This window comes from Schistocerca gregaria, chromosome 2 (assembly GCF_023897955.1).
Source record: "Schistocerca gregaria isolate iqSchGreg1 chromosome 2, iqSchGreg1.2, whole genome shotgun sequence".
In the NCBI taxonomy this organism is placed as follows: domain Eukaryota; kingdom Metazoa; phylum Arthropoda; class Insecta; order Orthoptera; family Acrididae; genus Schistocerca; species Schistocerca gregaria.
In genome coordinates, this window is record NC_064921.1 from 534,497,029 (window position 1) to 534,519,033 (window position 22,005).

The 22,005-nt window shown below is 38.9% G+C and overlaps 1 protein-coding gene across 2 annotated transcripts in view; it reads right to left on the minus strand.

Moving 5' to 3' along the window:
* LOC126330571 (coiled-coil domain-containing protein 40) overlaps window positions 1–22,005 on the minus strand; it is a 356,717-nt gene that overhangs the window by 47,495 nt on the left and 287,217 nt on the right. For both annotated transcript variants that reach the window (XM_049996367.1, XM_049996369.1), the window contains one exon: window positions 7,391–7,565. In XM_049996367.1, coding sequence (XP_049852324.1) covers window positions 7,391–7,565 — 175 coding nt within the window. The remainder of the gene's footprint in view (window positions 1–7,390; window positions 7,566–22,005) is intronic.

Below are 22,005 nucleotides of genomic sequence, written 5' to 3' on the forward strand. Positions count from 1 at the left end.
GTCTCAACCAATGGCTCCGTCAATTCTGTGACAGTCGTGGCTGCATAATTCTGGACCTGCATTATGGAGTGGAGAGTTGTATGACCCACCTTCATAGGTCGGTCCAAAGCAACTGCAGAAAAGGGCATTGACTCCCGTATATAAGAAAGGTAACAGAATGGACCTGCATAATTATGGACCAATATCCTTAACATCAGTCAGCTGCAGAATTCTTGAACATATTCTGAGTTTGAATGTAATAAACTTTCCTGAGACAGAAAAGTTTTGCCCACAAGTCAGCATGGATTTAAAAAACATAGCTCTTGTGAAACTGAGATTGGTCTTTTCTTGCATGACAACCTGAGAACCATGGATGAAGGGCAACAGTCAAGATTCCATATCCCTAGATTCCCAGAAAACATTTGACATTGTGCCCCGCTGCAGACTGTTTACAGAGGTCTGAGCACACAGAATAGGTTCACAGATATGCAAGTGGCTCAAAGACTTCTTAATTAGTAGAACTCAGTGCATTGGCCATGATGGTGAGCACACATTAGAAACAAGGGTATCATCAGGAGTGCCCCAGGGAAGGGTGAAAGGACCACTTATTCTCTATACACAAAAATTATCTAATGGACAATGTGAACAGCATTTATCGCTGTTTGCTGATGATGTTATGATGTACAGGAAGGTGTCATCATTGAGAGCCTGTAGGAGGCTACAGAATGCCTCCGACAGAATTTCTAGTTGGTGTGATAAATGACAGCTTACTTCAAATGTAGAAAAATAAAAGTTTATGTGAATGATTGGGAATAACAATACTATGTCAGCTGAAAACAGCACTACTGGTGTGCTTCTTGATACAGTCACTTTGATTAATTTCTGGTCATATTACTGCAAGGCAATAGGAAATGGAAGGAGCGAATCTGCTTGATAGTAGGGAAGGCAAATGGTTGACTATGTTTAATTGGAGAATTTTGGGAAAGTGTAGCTCATCTACAAAGAAGACAGCACAGAGAAGACTAGTGCAACCCATTCTTGAGTACAGCCCAATTGTTTGGGACGTGCACATCAGGTCGGATTAAAGGAAGAAATTGAAGCAGCTCAGGCACATGTTGTTCAATTTCTTATCAGTAGATTCCATCAGCATGCAAATGTTATGGAGATGCTTTGTGAACTCAAATGGGAAGCCCTGGTAGGAAGACAACATTCTTTTCGCTATTACAGAAATTTAGAGAACTGGCATTTGACACTGACTGCAAAATGATTCTACTGCTGTATACGTACATTTCGTGCAAGTAACAGATGTCACTGGTGCCAAAATAAGCAACAACTTGCACACTAATGAATGCACTGTGCGGCCTTGATAGCTGTGGGCGGGGCCTCCTCCACATCTTGGGTGAGGCATCCGAGCAGACACACTGAGTGCAGATTGGATTTCTTTCCAGACATGGGTGCTCTTTCCCTAAGGGGTTCCATAACATGCCTAACATTGGGGCTTCTGATAGTTCGTAAACCCCTCCCCCTGTGTGACTGCTCAGACGCTGCTAAAGGAGCAGCCACCTGTCCACTCACAGGGTGAATGGGTAAATAAAGATTGTCAGTCTCCATACTGACTCACCCCTCAAGTGATGCAACTGCTTAACAATCCACTACTCACACTATAGTGAGGGAGAGCCACCACGTAAAGTATGCTGGTAGGTTTCTCAACAGCAGAACCTGTGTGTAAAACAAATGGCACCTTAGGTATCCCATGTGACACATCAGTTTCTCCTCTGACACCACACCCCAAAGCAACAGCCTGCATATGGCTGACAATGGCCACAAGCATCTTCAGCTGTTCATGAACTGTGGTCAGGTCTCCCTGCGCATGCACCCAGACACAATGGAACCACAAAGATAAGTGAAATAAGGGTTCATACAGAGGCTTACAGGCAGTCATTTTTCTTTGACTCTATATTATATGTGAGTGGAACAGAAAAGGAAATGACTGTTAGTGGTCCATGGTAACACTGTATGGTGTCATGTGGAGTGTGATATAGAAGTAGAACGGATTGGCATAGGATACTGCTATGGCATAGGATAGTGATATGTGGTCGCCGATTGCTCTACCAAGGATTTGTTTGCAGGTGATGCCATCAAAGGAGAAGTAATTGTGACTGATGACCTGAGCCACTTCATTGAGTGCTTCTGTGGATCCTTCTTACCAACGTCAGTTTTTCTGAACTGTGCAGTTGGGAACTCTCTCTACAACATATCCTCCCTTCCTGCATTCTCCTTAAACTCAACTTCCACTAGTCCCAGTCCACTATCCCATTCCCACTCCCACTCTCTCACTATATATGCCCTCTTTCTGCCAATGCACCCACGAAGTCTTTACCCTTCTCTCTTGTTCTTCTCCTTTTTATGCCCCCCCTCCCCCTCCCCTTTGCCTCCGTCACCTTCTGCCCCCAGCACAGCATCCCAGCTCCGTACCTAGCAGACCTATGTTGTACTCATCATGTCCCTGCAGACTCTCGCTTTCACAGGCAGCACAACACTTTCCCCCAACCCCTATCCTGCTATCCCTCTATCCTCTCTTTCATTGTGTTTGTCTGCAACTCAATGCCCTCTCTGTGTGGTGAGTATCAATCTATCCTTCTCATGAAATGTTTTTTATGGAAGTTATGAAGCATGATTTTAAGATTTTATACACTAAAGTTTATTCTAAAAAACTCACTAGATTTCTGTACCTACTATTACATGATCTTCACAGATTTCGAGGGGTACTTTAAACTCTGACACTTCTGCGATTTTCTAGCAAATACTTCAGCTGTTGGTCACTATGATTTTAATGGTCCCATTGATGCAGGACATTTCTTTGGATCTTACATTAAAATTTGGGATCTCTCACAGCATTATTATCTGGACTGGGCAGAGAGTTGGTTAATGTAAAAAGAAAATGTTGTGTGCACCCCACATACATCATTTTAGGGTAACAGCCTCTGATGTGTGGTGTACCTCTGACATATTTAGGGAGATCCTTATGGCAGTAGTCTAGAAAGATTCAGCCTAGCCTGTCACAGGACCTCTGAAATTCCTGGTTCAAGATTTCTACCAAGCTTATAACCAGGGTGTCACAATCAGGTCTGGGAACAATGCTGTAGATTGAAAACTTCTTTAAAATTCTGTCAGCAAGGTTGGTCTTCTTCTTTGCCAGTCACTGGAATAATTCAAGTACTACCTAGGAGGCCTGCCCGGCTTGCCGCATAGTCTAACACACTGCTTCCTGAATGGGACGGTGTGCTGGTCCCTGGCATGAATCCACCCGGCGGATTTGTGTCGAGGTCCATTGTACTGGCCAGCCTGTGGATGGTTTTTACATGGTTTTCCATCTGCCTCGGCAAATGTGGGCTGATTACCCTTATTCCGCCTCCATTACAGTATGTCAACAAGTGCTGCCCAAACACTGTCTCTAAATACATGTACACTATATTTACTCTACCACACATATATTTGGGGTTACACTTGTCTGGTATGAGACGTTCCCGGATGGGTCCACTGGGGGCCAAACCACACAAAAACCCTGGGTTTGGTGTGGGGTGGCGGTGGGGTGAGTGGACTGCTGTGGCCTGTTGTAGGGTTGTGGACCACTGCAGGCTATGGTGGGGACAAAGCCTCTCCATCATTTCTAGGTTCCCAGTTCAATACACAATACGCATTATCTAGGAATCCAAAAGACAAACATCATTCTTGTCAATTTGCACCACAATCTGCACTGGTTATACCTTGTTCCCTCAATGGCTACTCTAGCAGCCTTTTCAGCATGTTGAATGATGCCTCCAGCAATATACACATAGTGCACAAGGTGATCCTTTGCTTCCCTTGCTGCCATACACAGGAGGGGTGCCATTATTTGCTATATATTAGAACTGTCAACAATTAACAAACCTCTACCCTTTAGTGTTTACTTCCCCCTAATAAGGAACATAGCAGACTTCCCAACAACTGACATGTACCTCACTGGCTCTGTTCCAGTTTCAGTGGCAGACGGCAACTCAGATGTGTTGGTTATGAGGATGGGTGCTGTACACTGAGTTCTCCTGGGTTCTTGCTTCCACTGTACAAGGCCTCTAGTCCTGCTACCAACACACTACTCAAGTCAACAAGTGTATTGCTTGTAAACAGACCTTTGGTATCTCTGCTAAGAGTCTGCTAGTTGTTCTCTCATCACACTCACTCACAGCAGCTTAAAATCACTTGACAGCACTCAAAGTGATTTCCTGTTACAAACAGTGTCCAGCTCATCTCATGCCATTAACAGTGGAGTTGCATTGTGGCTGGTACATTTTTTAACAGTAAACAAATAATTTTAAATTAATCTCAACACTTCTCTATAAATTTCAGGATATATTATGTAACAAGGATAACAAGTTTCCTTTAAAAACAGAATATCTGGTCCAAAAGGCAGTGATCTGTGTGATTTACACATTAGCTTTTGGCCAAAGCTTCTTAGGAAAAAGAAACACACACAAATTAACTCACACAAGCAAGCACACCTTACGTACGCATGACCGCCATCTCTGGCAGCTCGGACCAGAATGCAAGTGTCATGTAGAATGGAAACAGCAATCTGGAGGGGTTGGGAAAGGGGAAGGGATAGCAGGGTATGCATATAGGAACAGAGAGGAGCACTATCTGGTGGAGCATACAGGGAGTACACTGCTCACAGGTGCAACATCAGGAGGCTATGGGGCAGGAAGGTGATGAGGGCTGGGGTGGGGTGGGGTGGGGTGGAGGGTGGAACTGAGAACAAAAAAGGAGAGGAGTGGGGAAGGAGAGAGTGAAGTAGGTGCACTGGCAGAGGGTGGGAGATGAGAATAGAGAGGAGGTGATAGGACAGAGGAGGTGGAAAATGTTGGGTGGAGGTTGTCGGGACAGTAGTCACTGTGGGATGAGGCCGGGATAATTTCAGGTGTGGAGAATGTGTTGTAAGGATAACTCCCATATGCACAGTTCAGAAAAGCTGGTGGTGGAGGGAAGGACCTAGATGGATCAGGCAGTGAAGCAACCATTTCAATCAAGCATTTTATGTTCAGCTCCATGTTGTGCCATAGCGTGACCTATTTTGCTCTTGGCCACAGCATGACAGTGGCCATTTATGCTGGCAGGCAGCTGGTTGGTAGTCAAACAAATATATATTTCCAGTGTGCCTGTCTGCAACTCAATGTGTCATGTAGCAATCTACCTTCTCCTTATATTGTTGCTATTCCAACCTGGAGTTTCCACTGTTTGATTTGCGTTATTACTAGAGAAAAATAAAGTTTACTGATTCATTGAATTTAACTTAATGACTCAAACAGATGTTTTCTGTGCTCACTAAACTGCTGTTGAAGAAGGACACTTAATTGAATGTGATATCAAAGTTATAATGTGCACAAAATACAAAATAATGCCACAGAAATCAATGTCATAATAGTAAATCTTAAAAACTGGCATACAATAAGCAGATCAGTCAATGGAAAAAAGTGGAAATAGTGCACTGATCACATAAGCAAATAAATAGAAACAATTTTCAGAAAGAGATACTGAAGAATTTTTAGCATAAACAACAGGACTGCACACCATTTATTTATTACAAAATACATTACACACACAACAATTTTAAGGTCCCACAAATTCTCAGAAAAACATCTTGAGGCATGTAGATTTAGGTGTAAAAACTGGCATGAACGATAGTCTGAGGGAAGATACTGCAGCCAAAATTTATAGAAGTACAAATGTAGTTCACAACTGATGATATGGTACTAATTATGTTTCTCACTGCATTCAGTGTTTGAAAAAACACCCATATGAGTTTTTATACAATCATTGAACAACAATGTGAAAAGGACACAAACAGTATATCTAGATTGTGCATAGAATGTTAGAATCTAGTCTATCCTGTGCACCATTCTTAATTTCTGAATAACTACTGTAAACTACATTCATTTCAACCAGCTTGCTATGTTCATCCCTTGGTCTCCCTCTAATATTTATCCCCTCCACCTGCAACACTTAAATTTATATCACACGTAAACAAACTCCTCTTTTTCAGCAATGCTTTTTTTACTATTACCAATCTGCATTTTACTTCATGAAGTATTTTGGTGACAAATACCAAAACTTGTCTACCACATACTTTAATCTGCAGAATTACAAAGTCATCAGTAAGTCTCAGAGTCTTTCTTTCATCTCCCTGAAATTTAATTCCCTTTTCAACTTTGTCCTCAGTTTTTGTTACTGCTTGCTCAACGTACAGACTGAATTACATGAAGTTGGTTGGTTGGTTGGTTGTTTGGGGAAGGAGACCAGACAGCGTGGTCATTGGTCTCATCGGATTAGGGAAGGATGGGGAAGGAAGTCGGCCGTGCCCTTTCAGAGGAACCATCCCGGCATTTGCCTGGAGTGATTTAGGGAAATCACAGAAAACCTAAATCAGGATGGCCGGACGCGGGATAACATGAAGTCAACTTATGTATGTAGATAAACATGTGAAATGCACAGTTTTGAACTTGGCTGATTTTATGGTGCCTTCTACACAAGTGTGCCACGACAATAAAAACTGTAGGATCAGTACATCACAATAAAAACACAGAAAATCTTGGGCCACAAGAAAGCATGTCTTCTGCACAAGAAAGCTAACAATGTTAATTTCACAGTGAAGCAGTAACTGGGTATTCCCATTTCATCCAAAACTTTTCCTTATTGTCCCACATTCTGTTGTGGATTTGTTGAAACAACTTTTGGTGTTCAGGAATGTATGTCACACAATTTCTTTTACCTCTCTTTAAAAGTATGGTGTCATTTTGTAAACACTACTCTGTAACGAGTACATAAACTTTCACTGAGCCCTACAAAAGATCCAGTTAGTTGGTTGGTACTCTTCACTTCTACAGGGAACATATTACCTTTGCGTATGACATCAAGGTTTTGAAGCAGTTGCATTTTTGGTCTGGCAAATCATGTTTGGAATGTGATACAACCATTCCTGTGTAGAGAGTGCAGTATGGTACTTAAACAAATCATATAATAGCCTTAATGTGAGCACAGACAATACCCCAAAAGCCCCCCCTTTCTCATCCCTTCATGCCATGCATTGTTATTGTGACAAATATGAAATATAGGCAGCCAATCAGAGAGGGGTTCAAATCATTAACTGGCTGTATTTAGATTTTTCATAGTTTACACCAGGATGATTCCTTAAACAAGCCTATAGTTAATTTATTTCCTCCACATTCATTCAAACATATCTTGTGCCCTCTGTCTAAAGATTTTTAGACCAGTTGAACAATTAAAATAAAAGATTCATTCTGTTCCCTTCTCTTCTATCTCCAATGGTCCAAAAAAAGTTTTTCAGATAAGATACTTATTTTTACGTATGTTTACTTACGCTTCTGTAATATATTCAGCTGATGTTGCTGCTCATTTCTTTTCTTTGACAAACTCACAACTCTGTTCTGCTGCCTTATCCACACTTGCTGCAAATGCTCAGACTTCTGTTCTGTTTCATCAATAGCTGTCTGAAGTGACATCATTTTTAACTGATATGGTGTTACCTCTTGACCCTGAAAATGTCAATAGACGGCAGTTAGTATGATAACTGCATTTATTATAGATTCATAAATATGTACACATTTAAAACTGAACAGATAAAACTAAGTATTTGTACATCTGAGAGATAAGTTTTCATTTCAACTTAAGAGCAAAACAGGAAGAGAGGGTCAAATACCATCACACTGCTACATAATTCAATAAACAAATTAAATATATTTCATAACTATTTACAATTTTTTGGATTTCTCAGATGTTTTAATCCAAACTTTTAAACTTAAAGAACATGGAAGAGATGTAGCAACACAAACAGTTTAAAAGAGAAAAGAGACAGAGCAGAAGATAAAAATAGCTGAAAGGCGAGTGCTACACTTCCATAACATGTGGAAAACCAAATGGAACTATTACTTTAAAAAATATTTTACAAAAAAATTCTGTTTAAACACAATTTAATATCATTAATGCTATGTAAAATACTAGTGTTACTTGCTGCCCAATACTTACTGTGGTTAACTGGAATAAACTGGGAAAATGCCTTGGCTCAGTCTATCATGCAGAATATTTTAGCATTATTAATGTTACTGTTAAAATCAATCACATTAGGTATAGTGTAGGAGTTGGGAGTTGTGTGGCCACTGAAAGCTCTACAGTCTCCACAAATATCTCTTTTTACAAACCATGTGCATGAATGTGGAACACTCGGCTCATATAGACATAAGAATAACAACACTTTTGCACTTAATAGATGCATGCACACATGTATGAGGGGGATTATTATTATATGCTTCTGAAATCCTTTTAAATGACACTAATAAAATGTTAAAAGCTATGCATGGTCAATGCTACAGAATAATCTATATCACCATGGAAAGGCAAATTAATGAGTGCTGACATGATAATGAAAGAATGAGTGAGATCAACAGAAAACTGTAAACTGATGAGTTGCTTGTTGGCACTTGTCTAACGATTAAAGTCTACCAATACAAATAAGTACCATTATAAAGAATTGTTCTTCAGTGGTGGTTGTCTGACACCTTGCTCAGACTGCCACCAGGAACAAAGGGTGAACCTTTGAGAATACTAACCAATCATGCTGGAGATACACCAAAAAGGCCAGTAAACAACCACAGGCTACAGATGACAAGTGCCAAAAGGCAACACATCAAACAGTGGCTGTAAAAGCTTCAACAATTTTATAAAATGTAAACTCTTTTTCACTGATGTGAGAAACAGCTTTGATACTATCAGTTCAAATAAATTATAGAATGCAGGCTTTCAAGGCCAGTATTTTAGTTATCGCTGATATTTGTTTTATAGGCATCAGGCCATGGACCAAGGCATAATTCTCTGTCTAACAACTCATATTCCAATGAAGGCAACATAATATGAGCCTTTAATGACCCAGAAAGCTGTTACAGAGACAAAGAAGATCAGTAACAGCTTTCCGAGTCATGAAAGCCTTTGATGGTATCTCTAGCAATGGAAGACAAAACATCATACAGAAAATACCTTGGACCATGGATTTATTCCCATGAAACAAATATGCGCAATAAATCAAATGAAGTTGTTCAAGAATGAGCAAAACTCAAATATACTGAACAGATAAAACAGACTGATTTGAAACAAGTAAAGTTCTAGTGTTTCTGTTCAGTTTGGCATATTTCACTCAATGGACACTGTTTCTGCTTTTCTTCTTATTTTAGCTGACCAATGCCTTGGATGCAGCATTACTAGAATTCATCTTATCAGTGCTCTCCTTGCTGCAGGAATTACTTCTCTTGAATAATTACGTGGTACCTTCAGGTAACATCAAATGTCCAAAAAGAATTTCCAGCTAAAATTACTACATACAAGTATATAAATAAAAGGAAAGACTCAGAATGACTGTGTAATAAAAAGTTCATTTGTCACATCCATTGTCATCATTTCACACATTAACTCCAAGGATTTCATGTTTCTCCAGTTTAACTCTTATTCAGTGAAGCGGCTATTTTACATTTTCGTATGGTTCAGACTCAAAAAACGCAAAATTGAGGAAAATGTTAAAACCCCCAAAATATGAGCAAGGACACATGTCACTAGCATATATGATTAAAAATCGCAATCCTCTCCACCACTTTGTATAAAATCTGTCTTAGTAAAGTAATGGCATATCAACAGGGAGGAGAGGGGGGGGGGGGGGGGGGGGGGGGCAGGAGGGGCAGTGCCCCCACACTTCAAATTAGTATTTGGATGCATGCATTTGAGCTACGTGTAGTATTGCAAAATATCCCTCCATAACTCATTGCAGCTTGTCCTGAAATTAGGAATCATGACAGTGTACGTAGATCATCCTTTTATTCCATAGCAAGAGAAAGTCCACTGCTGTTGCAGGATCGAAAAGTGAGATGTATGTTCCGGAACATTACTATATACCAAGTTGTTGTCAAGTTCACAGTTCATAACACACACTACATTCACATTTCAAAATGAAAATTTTAATTAATTTGACTAGTTAGAAATACCCCCCATTTATGTCTCATAGGAATACAAAATACATTCATGGTTTGACACCTGCTGCCATATTTCTCATAGTCTACTCGGCGATAGTAGTTAAGCAATGCAATCAATATACTGTCCTCAATCAATAGTTCATAGAAAATAAGTATTTGTAAGATATATAAAATCCTCACATAATTTTGTGTTATTTCACTTGACATGTCCTATATTATTAGTACACCCTACGTGCAATATGTATTTGGCATGACCAAATAAAAAATCAAATCAGTTGTGACTATTATTGCTTAGAGAATGTCTTTCATGTTAAAAACAGCCCTCAGTTTACTGTGGCATTATAGATAATTTTATCCTCGAGTCTAGTATGCACTGATTTATCATCCAGATTAATTATCGCAATTTCTTATCCCTGGCTCATAGAAGCAATATTACTGTTGCATCCTGTTTGTGGAAAACTTTTTCTTGCCTTGCAACCCAGAGAAACCAAAGCAGAAAGCGAATTTTCAGTCAAATGGATCATTGTTTTATATGAATGAGGCAAAGCTACATCCCTTCTGAAATTAATTTATTCTGAAAATGCTTTACTATTTGCACACAAAAACTAAAAAACTACTGTTTTTGGATTTGCATGGGGTTTTTCTTTTCGCTGTGCAGCATTTCTCATGTGATTTCATAAAAAAATGTAATATTTTATAGCTGAAAATACATGCTTGGCCGTGAACTGGCTACCTCTTTATTATTAGTCATAGTGTTTATGATGTTGATAAATGAAGCACCATAACTCATTGAATGTAATCTGAAGAACTTGAAGTGAAGAATGACTTCACTGATTATTTCATGTTTTGTGCTCTTTAGCTCATGCATTGCAGCATACCAACTGAAGCTAACATACCAAAGTAATATTTTTATCGTGGTAGGAAAGCTGTACCTTTCCAATGACGAGTAAATGGATTATATGTGTTGCTGATATGCCTCACATGGTAAGTTTCTGCACATCAAGTACAGTGCCACGTGACAAGTCACTACAGTTGGGAGGAGCACACGACAGAACTGCAGAAACGCCTTAACAAATCTGTATTTGCAATTCAAGTGTTAGCAGACATAGGCAACATAAAAGTGAAAAAGCTTGCATACTTTGCCTACTTTCATTCCATAATGTCATATGGTATAATATTTTGGGGTAACTCTTCAAGTCAAACAAAAGTTTTCAGAGTCCAAAAACGTGTAATACGTATTATTTGTGGAGTAAACTCACGGGCGTCTTGTAGAAACCTCTTCAAAGAACTGGGTATACTAACTACTGCCTCTCAGTATATTTACTCCTTAATGAAATTTGTCCTAAATAATATATCTCTTTTTCCAACAAACAGTTCAGTTCATACATACAATACCAGGAACAAAAATGATCTGCACAAAGACTTAAAAGCACTTACTTTAGTTCAAAAAAGGGTCCACTACTCAGGAACACTCATCTTCAATAATTTGCCAGCAAACATAAAAAATTTAGTTACAAATAAAGATCAGTTTAAAAGGAGCCCCTAAAGACTTACTAGTGGCCAACTCCTTCTACTCCATTGACGAATTTTTTAATAGAAACAAATGAAGTGTTGTATATATTTATACTATTAGTATAATAGTACAAAAAAAGAAGAAGAAGAAGAAGAAGAAGAAGAAGGTGACGTGTTCGACATCCACGAGGATCTCCTCAACACTGATCTATGGAACGTATTGCTTCAAGGTCTGTTTTGCACCCTGTTTGGTGATTCACTATATGGATGTCCAATAATGTTTACAGTGCTTCCTCCTACTTGAGACACATAGAATTAGTGAATTGTAGCATCATTTTTAAACTTCAGTATCTAACATTTCATTAACTTTCTGTGTTTACATTGGCCCATGGGTCATGGCTGATATTTATGTACGATTATTCCTATTTCATTATTTTAGGTGTGTTACTGTACAATGTCACAAAAATCTATCAAGGAATTTTTTGGAGGTGGCAGTACCACTAAAAAATTTCAGATCATTTGTATTAGCATTACCCATGACAGTAGTCAGTCTCAATATGATAACAGTAATACTAGTTGAAGAGACTTACAAGAAAGAATTATGGCTGATTCAGTTATGCATGTGGCTGGGCAGGAGCAGTTCACTCTCTGTGTACATTGTGTTGACCCTGAGATGCTCGAAATAAAAGAACTTTTTCTGGGTTTATATAGTACGCCAGACCCCAAGGCACACACACTGGCAACTACCATTAAAGACATCCCTTTAAAACTGTCACTAGGAACTCAGTTTCTACATGCTCACTGTTTCGATGGTGCAACCAATATGTCTGGGTGGAACAAAGGGGTGAAGGAAATACTCCTCCAAGGCCAGCCAAAGAGTTGTTACATCCACTGCAGCAATCATCGTTTGGATCTGGCACTACAGGAAATTTCAAGAAGCTTTGAGCCATTGTGTGATGTACTGGTACCTGTGAAAGACATCTCAAATATAAATCCAGTCAGCAAAAAGGGGGAAAAAACGCTTATGCACGTGTTGTGCTACCATCTGGTGTCAATGAGATGAATCCAAACCCAACAGCTCAACAACTGATTCCAATGTGTTGCACCCAATTGGTTGTCTGAATAAAATCTTTGACACATTTAAGGAAAAACTATGAGCAGGTCCATAAAATGGTGACTGAAATATTGAATGTACCCAGCTCAGTTAGAGACGAAAGAAAGTCAGGCCTGCATGGCTATGTGAAGAGGCTCAAAAAGTTTGAATCTATTTTTTATATAACAGTAGCAACCGAATTGTTTGGACTGTATGAGGAACTGGCCAGACCTCTACAGAATCCAAAGTTTAATGCAGCTAGAGTGAAACATTCTGTAGAAGTTATAAAAGTAGCTCTGGCAAATCTTAGGACTATGGAAGCATTTGATATCCTATTAGAGAAATCCAAAGATTATTCTAAAAAAATAAATATGAAAGATCCAAATATATCAAAGCCGAGAAAAATACCAATGCAGTTGCAACATAGAGAAATACCATCCGTTCCCTTCTCAAAGAATTGCCTCAAGAATGAAAATTTAGGAAAGATTTGTTTGATATTTTGATCTCCTGGATGAGATTGATCAAAGGTTTAACCAAGAGCGGCTGTCCCATCTTGAAGAGATACTTATTAAGACCTTCCAAACACTCCCCCATCTACATGACATTTGGAAAAATTGCTTGGAGTACATGCAACAGATTTTAACCTGGATAGGCTTTGTGCACAGCTCAAAATGCTGTGAACCACTATGACTTGTACATACAACCATGTAATGTATCCTCTATTGCAATAAAACTTATTCATGAATCTGGCAGAAACTCTTTCAGGAAGTTATTTGCCTCATCACCCTGATTCTGACAGTTCCAGTATCATCAGCATCCTATGGGAGGTCATTCAGCGCCTTGAGACAACTTAAAACTTGCCTCAGATCAACAATGACTCAGTTGACATTCATCCATCTACTCCTGTTCCATGTTCATCAAGACAGGAGTGGAAAAATCAATCTTATGGATGTCATGAAAGAATCTGTTTCCTGAACTGTTGAAAGGAAAACTGCATTTGAAAATTGCATGTAAAATTTTTTAGTCTAATAAAAACAAAGTAAATTCCTTCTTCTTTTTCAAACAAATAATGTTTTTCTTTTTTCCATTAAGATATGATGCACAGTGTTTGTAAAATAGTGATAATAACAAAAGGTTTCTCCCTGGCTGATTGATATTGCAGTCTACAGTAAATATGAAGTCCTTTTCATAAATGGTCTCAAAATAAAGTAGGAACAATATCTTCCCAATTAAATGATGTTTTTTTTTAAAAAATTAAAGCAACAAAATTGTTTTCATGAGCATGACATATAAAACTGGGTTCTTATTAGTATTAATGAGTTGTTTCTCTTTGTAGATCAACATAGTGCTGATTACCTAACACACCTTCCCACACTATCGATATGCATGTCTTGCACCCCCCCCCCCCCCCCCCCCCCCTATAAAGAAATGAAATAGTTGGTTTGATACTTAGTGAAGGGAATTAAATGTACAATAAAATGCGATAATGTGTGGTAATGAATTTCATCAGTTCTTAAAAAAAATCACAGATGTGTAAGAGCAAGTAAAAACTTATCAAAAAATTGAAATTGGTACCTGGGTACACGGTAATCAAGCTGTTTTCCGACATGCTATGACTACAAATTATATGTTCAAAACACACGTTTTTGAGAGATCATCCTTTGTGTTCACCCAGAAAAAGCAACAGTTGATGAACATGTTGAATAAAACCAAAAACAACATAGCAGTTAGCCATAAGCATAAATGCAGACATCTGCTTAATGACATACTTTGTCACTACTGCTGTTATTGTTAAGTGCTTTTCTTATGAGCCACACTTCATATGTTCACCACAGTTAAAGTCTTATTTTAATCTTGATGGGAGAAACAGAGATGTAAAAAAAAAAGTAAGTTTACTTCTCAAATTGACAGTGCTGCAGTTTCACTCCATGCCCTGCTGCCAATCTTTACAATGTACAGGGTGTGGTGTAAAGTATATTCATGAATAGTGTATGTGATTGTTGCAACTGTATCATGTTACATTTGAACACAAAAGCCTTTAAAATATGCTACTGCGAAATTCTTGTTCTATTTCCAGGTGACATCTCTGTCACAGCACATCATCCACACATAAAGTATATTTTCAGCCCTTCGCAAAATGCTTTCAGCCCTACCTGCACTCTCATCAGTGAAGAGCCATTCCCCCTCTCCATATATCGAGTAGGTGAGCTCATTTCACATGTGTTAGGGTGGTGTTGTGGCTGCGCTGACTATTGGGCAACTTAACAAATCGCCAGCCAATAAGAGTTCACTAGCCGGAAATGGGTGACGTTTCCTCAATTATGACCGAGCATATGCTTCAAGACTCGGTGTTTGAATTCAAAAGGTTGACGATTGATATTGTTACTGAATTCAGTACATCGGAAGCAGATGCAAAAAGATGTGTCTGAGTTATAAGTGGTGCAACAAAAGATGGTAGCTGGGGCCCTTTAATGTATTGGCTCAGTCCGGAACACTTTGCTTCAACTGTCTTGCTTTTACATTACAGCTGCAACCTAGCAGTAGTTGTATCATAACTGCACAGTGAATCAAAATGTTGTAAGTTGTGTTTACAACACCAATCATGGCTTATGTCAGAATTTCCTCTCTCACATCTCCTCTCTCCACAATGGCCTAAAATATTCCCTTAATTCTGCCACCACCCATGGTGCTAACCATCTGTCTTTTGAGCTACTTATAGCTTGTTCAGTCACATCAAATGTCAATATGTAGTCAAGTGAGACGTCAAATAAGAACTTAAACTCAAGGAAAACCATACTTAGAAGAAACATAAAATCAGGGAATTTTCAGCATTGATCTTATGGGTTTTTCAAATGGGCTTCGAATTTATGGATTAGAATTGTGAAAAATGTAAAATCAGAGAATGTAAAATTGAAGTTCCTCTGTATTTGTGCCATGCAGGTACTTCCTTTTACAAAGTTACTGTGGTTGCTATCCCATCCTGAAGATATGCGTCATCCCTTGGCATGGTTCTCCATATGCAAATAAAACAAAAAACTGTTTTATCGTTTTTTGTTCATGAACCTCATCCATAGGTAACAATACATAGGTATATACATAACTCTTCTGGAATAGTAAATACAGCTACTTTGCTTTAATTCACATGTCAAATGTCTGTAAGGTACCTATGTTTTCTTTTTATATTATCAACTATGCTTTTCCTTGTGAATGTATCACTATGGTTATCAATTCAAAGTAAATATGTATCAGTTGTAATTAAAGGACAATGCACTTATCCTTGCACTCAATATTTTCATAACATGACTAATATTTGACCTTAACGTCCTCTACAGTACATGTGTTTTAATGTGCCTACATTTCTCACCTAATTCTGTTCTGTCACCACAGCATTTGCCTCTCAATGCTACTGCAATAAAGTTGTAATAATTTTCTTTCTAGACATAATTATAAGAAGGAATTTTTAAAACATTCAACTTTTATGAGAACACAGCAGAGTCTGGCTTCCTTAATTTTCTACAATGATAATGAAACCAGGCACCCCCCTGACATGACAAGCCAGCATGCTGTCCAGTCAGGTACGGTGGCGGACACATTCTACAATAATTTTACCTTGTGGTCTTCATAACAATATAAGCAGAATTAACTTGTGCATCATAATTCTTTTATCTCCTAACTTCCATCATTTCAAGTATGCAAACTCAAGATACTATTTTACCTTCAATAATTGACTGTTTAATTACACATATCAAGCTTCCACAACTCAGACAACTTTCCTTCAGCGCAGCACTGGAGTTAATCTCAAATATTAAATAGTTCACCTGTATCAAAATTATCATTCACATATCTCTCCTCAGGCTCATTTCTTCTCTTTTCCTGTCACCACTTCTCCTTTACTACAGAGTTGGTATACCAGTGTACCAAATCCTTCCCTTACCTCAACACAGATGTGGGGTCCTCCTTCCTTGGTACACCTACTCTGTTTCCTAAGGTACTATGTGTATCAGGTCACAGCAACCTGTTTGAAACAATAATTCCTCCTCTTATGCACCTATTACACTGAAATGTCCTTACTCTTGCTTTACAAATACACAGTCTGGTTTTATATTTTTACCTTGTTTTCATCCCCTATGTACCACTTATACCACTTTAGTCAGCAATCTTTGTAACTAACTTCCAAGTATATTAACAATATTTTGAAAAGAACAGATTGCTACTCACTGTGATAGGCACAACAAAAAGACTGTTACACAGTATAGCTTTTGGCCAAAGCCTTTTTCAGCAAAGACAGCTATAATGTGAAAAAATCTTTTTATTGTGCCTGTCTGCAACTCAATGAGTCATCTTTACGGTGAGTAGCAATCCATCCTTTTCCTAATATTGTTGATATTCCAACCTGGAGTTTCAAGACTTCCATTGTTTCCACTGTACCGTCTGTGAGTGGTTATTGTATTTTATTTTCAGTAGCAATCCTTGAAATTAAGATACTCTTTATAAAATCATATTATTTTTGTAGATGTGAAGACATATAAACTGTCCTGTCACATTAATCTCACCACCTGTTACAAGTCTGGATGACTACCTTTTGTGGTACAGACCGCAGCAAGACATGCAGGAAGAGAGTCAATGACATTCTAGAAGGTAGTGACAGGGATGTGGAGTAATGCCAATTCCAGTGCCATGGCCAATTGAAATGGGCTTCTTGGTTGAGGATCCATGGTACAAATGGCCCAATTGAGCTGGTCCCACACATTCTCTGTCAGATTCTAATCTGAGGCATTTGAGGGCCTCCGATGTACAGTAAACTCATCCTGGTGCACTTTGAATCATGAACCTACACTGCAACCTGTGTGACATGATGCATTGTCCTGCTTGTAGATGCCATCATGCCAAAGAAAAACAAACTGCCTGTAGGGGTGGACATGGTCCCCACGGATAGAGGTATACTTGCGTTGATCCACTTTACCTTCCAGAATGACGAGATCAGCCAGATGATGCCACAAAAATGTTCCCCAGACCATAATGCATACAGGGTGTTAGCTTTCAGGCATCTCATGCCATACACACCAACTGCCATCTGTGTGATGGAGAATAAAAAAGGTGATTCATATGAAGAGTCCACCTGTTGCCACTTAGTAGACATTCAATTTCGGTACTGGCTTGCAAATTCTAGCCATCATTGCCGATGAACAGCTGTCAGCTCAGGAACATGGACCAGGTGTCTGCTGTGGAGGCCCATAAGCAGCAATGTTCACTGAACAGTCATTTGTAGCCCCTTGGTTCATCTGGGCGGTCAGCTACTGAACAGCTGCATGTCTATTTCACCCATACACATCTCTGCATGTGTTGTTCACCTTGTCATCTGTGGCCTGAAATTCCACTACTGCCTCAGTACCAGTTTTCGATAGTGCCATTTTGCCATGCACAGTATACTTTAACCACAGCAGCTCGTGCACAGTTTACAAACTTAGCGTTTTTGGAAATGATCCATTCTTGGCCAAAAAGCCAATGATCATGGACATTTGGAGGTCATATAAATCACTTCATTTCTGCAGTACAACAATGGCTGCACTGTTTCCACATCTCCTCCATACATTTTATATATGCTCCACTGTTAGCACTGCCACCTGCCATCTGTGAGTGGTTACTGCATGTTGCTATGGAACATAGGTGGTGGTTACATTAATGTGCCTGGTCTGTTTAATCACTGTGAATTTTTTTTTGTTAGCATGTCATAAATTAAGTCAAGTACCTTGCCAGTCCTTCCCCTCAGCAAAGTGAAGTTACTAACATTTCTCCAAAAAAAAATTTACTGTACTACTCAATAAAAGGATATTAATTATTCACATAATACTGAAGAAAGCTGTGTACAGTAGTCATATAATTTCGTGAAAGATAATGAGATTGGTGGTCAAGGAAACATTTCTCACAGCAAATGCATATCTATGGTGACGAAGTCTTCTCAGGTTATCAACAGAATCAAGAGATCATTCTGCAACAAAATTTCAACAAGTTTCCTAGTTCTCATCTCCACCTGAAGATGTTAAGTAGAAAACTTGTTGAAATGTTGCCACAGAATAACCTCTTGACTTGGCTGATAACCCAAGAAGATTTCATCATCAACATTCGTCGAGAAAGTCTAAATTCACATAAGTGGATATCTGTTTCTTTCTTAAATAACAAGCCATTTAAAATATACATGTTTTCTTTTATTAAGCAAAACTAACTGTCCCAAGTCAGCAAATTGGCAAGTAATTTCCTGTTGGCATTAACTTTATTACAATGTCGTTAGTGAAAATAAAATTGTTAAGGAGAAATAAGATCAGACTTGTAATAAAAAATTTTCATATTTGATGCATCATTCTTTCACATGCATTCCCTTTTAATCAATTAATGTATTGTCAATATGTGACTAAAACACTCTACACCTATGGACATATTTCCCAGCAGTCAATACAGTACCGGTATATCAGTCACCTTAAGAATAATTCCTAGGCTCTAGGTGGAATAACCTTTTGGCACATCATTTTGCCTGCATTGTGCCAGTGGCATCAAAAAGTGTATCCCAATACCTTCCAGAATGTACTCACTGACCACACAACTTTCTAATCTTTTTAAATGTAAACTCCAGGCCTACTACCTTCCACATCAAATATCCTTTTTCATTTCTTCTTCTTTATTCTCCAAAAATATTTGAGTTCCTCTTTGTTTGTAATGTATAATTTGAAATTAAATGTATCATGTGCTTTTAACCTGCATTTATGTATATTTTTTGATCGCCTTAGATTACAAACTTTACTCTCTGGCACTTGGAAGTAGTTGCAGAAGTACCATAACCCAAGTATCTTGGCTTCAGACTTCCTTTCCTACGTCACAATACCTGTGTCAATCTGGAAGGTTATTTGAGATACCAACAATTGCTGACTGATTTCGGACTCTTCTTCTTTGCTATATATGTATTCACTTTCCATCACAAATGAGTACATAGCATTTTTACAGTACGTTGCACTCCAAGTCATGCAACATTTGCTTTGTACAATGTCTCTTGTGTATTCTAGCTGTCAACCAATGACCAAGTTATCTTCTTAGGGAATTCAACAACCAAGTCTTCCACTCCCTGTGAGCTCCTTGGAGCAGAGCATATCTTCTAGGCAGGATATAAGAAGCATGGAGTAATTTCTCACTGCTGTTGATACAACACCCATCATTTCCTCCATATGATGATTCTGCGGAAGATTTGGATGCATAGCAAAAACACCTTCAGCAAAATTTTCAATCTTTTGGAGTCACTGACTGCAACTAGTGAAATACTTTATTTTTGTCATGGATTTCTCCTCATGTTTATCATATTTTGTGCCAGCTAGCTCATCTTCAGGTAACTGCCAGTCTCTCTTTTGATCAAATGTGTCAGTTGCTTTCTAATTATCATTGCAATACTCATGTTATTGCTACTCATGTTGAGTTCTGCCACTGTTGCAGCTGCAACAGTTGTACAAAGCTGGGGCAGTGGAACTTCATGGGCTTAGCTATCACTGCCACTTTGTTACTGAGGACTAACGGAACACATATGCTAGTTCAACAGCTCGAATGCTATTAAATGCCTAAAGTTCAAGAACATGCTTAAAATGTAAAAATCCCTCTCTCACAGATGCTCTGAACATTGCTGAGTCTTTTGAAGTATCTAGCACAGCAGGATATCAGATAGAAGCACGATGTGATGTAGCCGCCATTGCTTCCTCTCCTTCTCGACCATCAGTTAGCATACAGGGAGGAGACGAGCTCATGGCAGTGCAGCTGTGGCCTCAATGCCACATAGAACAGTGCCATGCTAAGCAGCAGCAACTGTCAGCATCACAAAACTGGCTACATGCTCCTCTTCCATTGTCCCATTATTCTTTTGTTCAACATGAGCAGGAAGCAAGCCCAAAGCATTGGGCAACATGCACTGTCCTTCACCAGACATAAACATAGATGTGAACAGTGTTCCCAAGTGATAGTAGCCCCAAACGAATTCTACATTGAAGTATGTGTGACAAACAAGATGTTAAAAATGCAAGTAGACATGGGTGCAGCAGTGACTTTGTTAAATTCTCAAACCTATGGATCCGTGCTGTCCTGTGTCTCTCATTGGTTGGTGAGTTACTACAAAAAACAGACACCCTTATGGGAAAATTTCCTACTTCTGTAGTGTACAAAGCAATTGTTCTGACTTTGATCTTTGTAGTAGTGGATGTTGGCAACACAGAAAACTTATTTGGGTTAAAGCCTTAAAAATTTTCGGATTCTCTATTTCTGATGAAATGCATCTGGTATCATATCAAATTCTGTACCAACAACTGGGTGTTCTCTGGTTGGAATATTCCTCTCTGTTTTTGGAAGGTATAGGGTGTGCTACCAATTTCAACGCTCACATCACAATAAAACCAATGGTATGCTCCCGTGTTTTTTAATGCCCACCCAGTTCCAATAGCTTAACAGGAACAAGTCACACTGGAATTAGATCAACTTACGTCTTTGGGTGCTATCATACCTGTCTGTTCTAGTGAATGATCCAGTCTGCTGGTAATTGTCAAAAAATCTAACAGCAATTTTTGTTTCCATGTGATTTAAAAGTGACAGTTCAAAGTCTATTACTGATATCAATTCCTTACCCCATCAGGATGAACTCATAGCACAGTTTTCCAAAGGCCAATATTTTCCATAAGAGGCTTGTTAGAAGCCTACTTGCAACTACCTCTGGGTAACAATTGCAAACATATCCTCATAGTGAATACTCTCTTCAGTTTACATCAATACCAGAGCCTGCCATTCTGCTAGTACCCCTCCCTTTTTCCAATGGTTTTTAGAGCAAATCATGATTCCGTGCAAAGGTGCATTAACTACCTGGATGTATTATGGTCTCAGGTCCCTCAACAAATGAAAATTTGTAAAACCTTTGTGCATTGTTCATAGTGCTACAGCCCACTTGTTTGAAATGTAACTTGGGCAGAACACAATTTTTTCAGCTGTCTATCTTCTATCTAGGTTTTGAAGTCTCACATGCTGCCATCAAGCACTTACACCAACATGTCGACGTCACTACTGCTATGCCATATTCTACCAATTTCAAAGAGTTGCAAGCCTTTCTCTGAAAGACCTCGTACTGGTACTACAATAAATTTCTTACTGGAGCAGTCAATTGGCCAAGCCAATTCATGCTCTCTTACTTAAAAATGTTCCATTTCACTGGTTGCCGGTCTGTGAGCATGCATTTACACCATTAGGTCCACATTACACTCAGAACCTTGCTTGGTTACCTTCCACCCAGGCCAACATCTTTTTTAAGCCACAAATGCCTCCCAGTATGGCCTTGGGGATGTT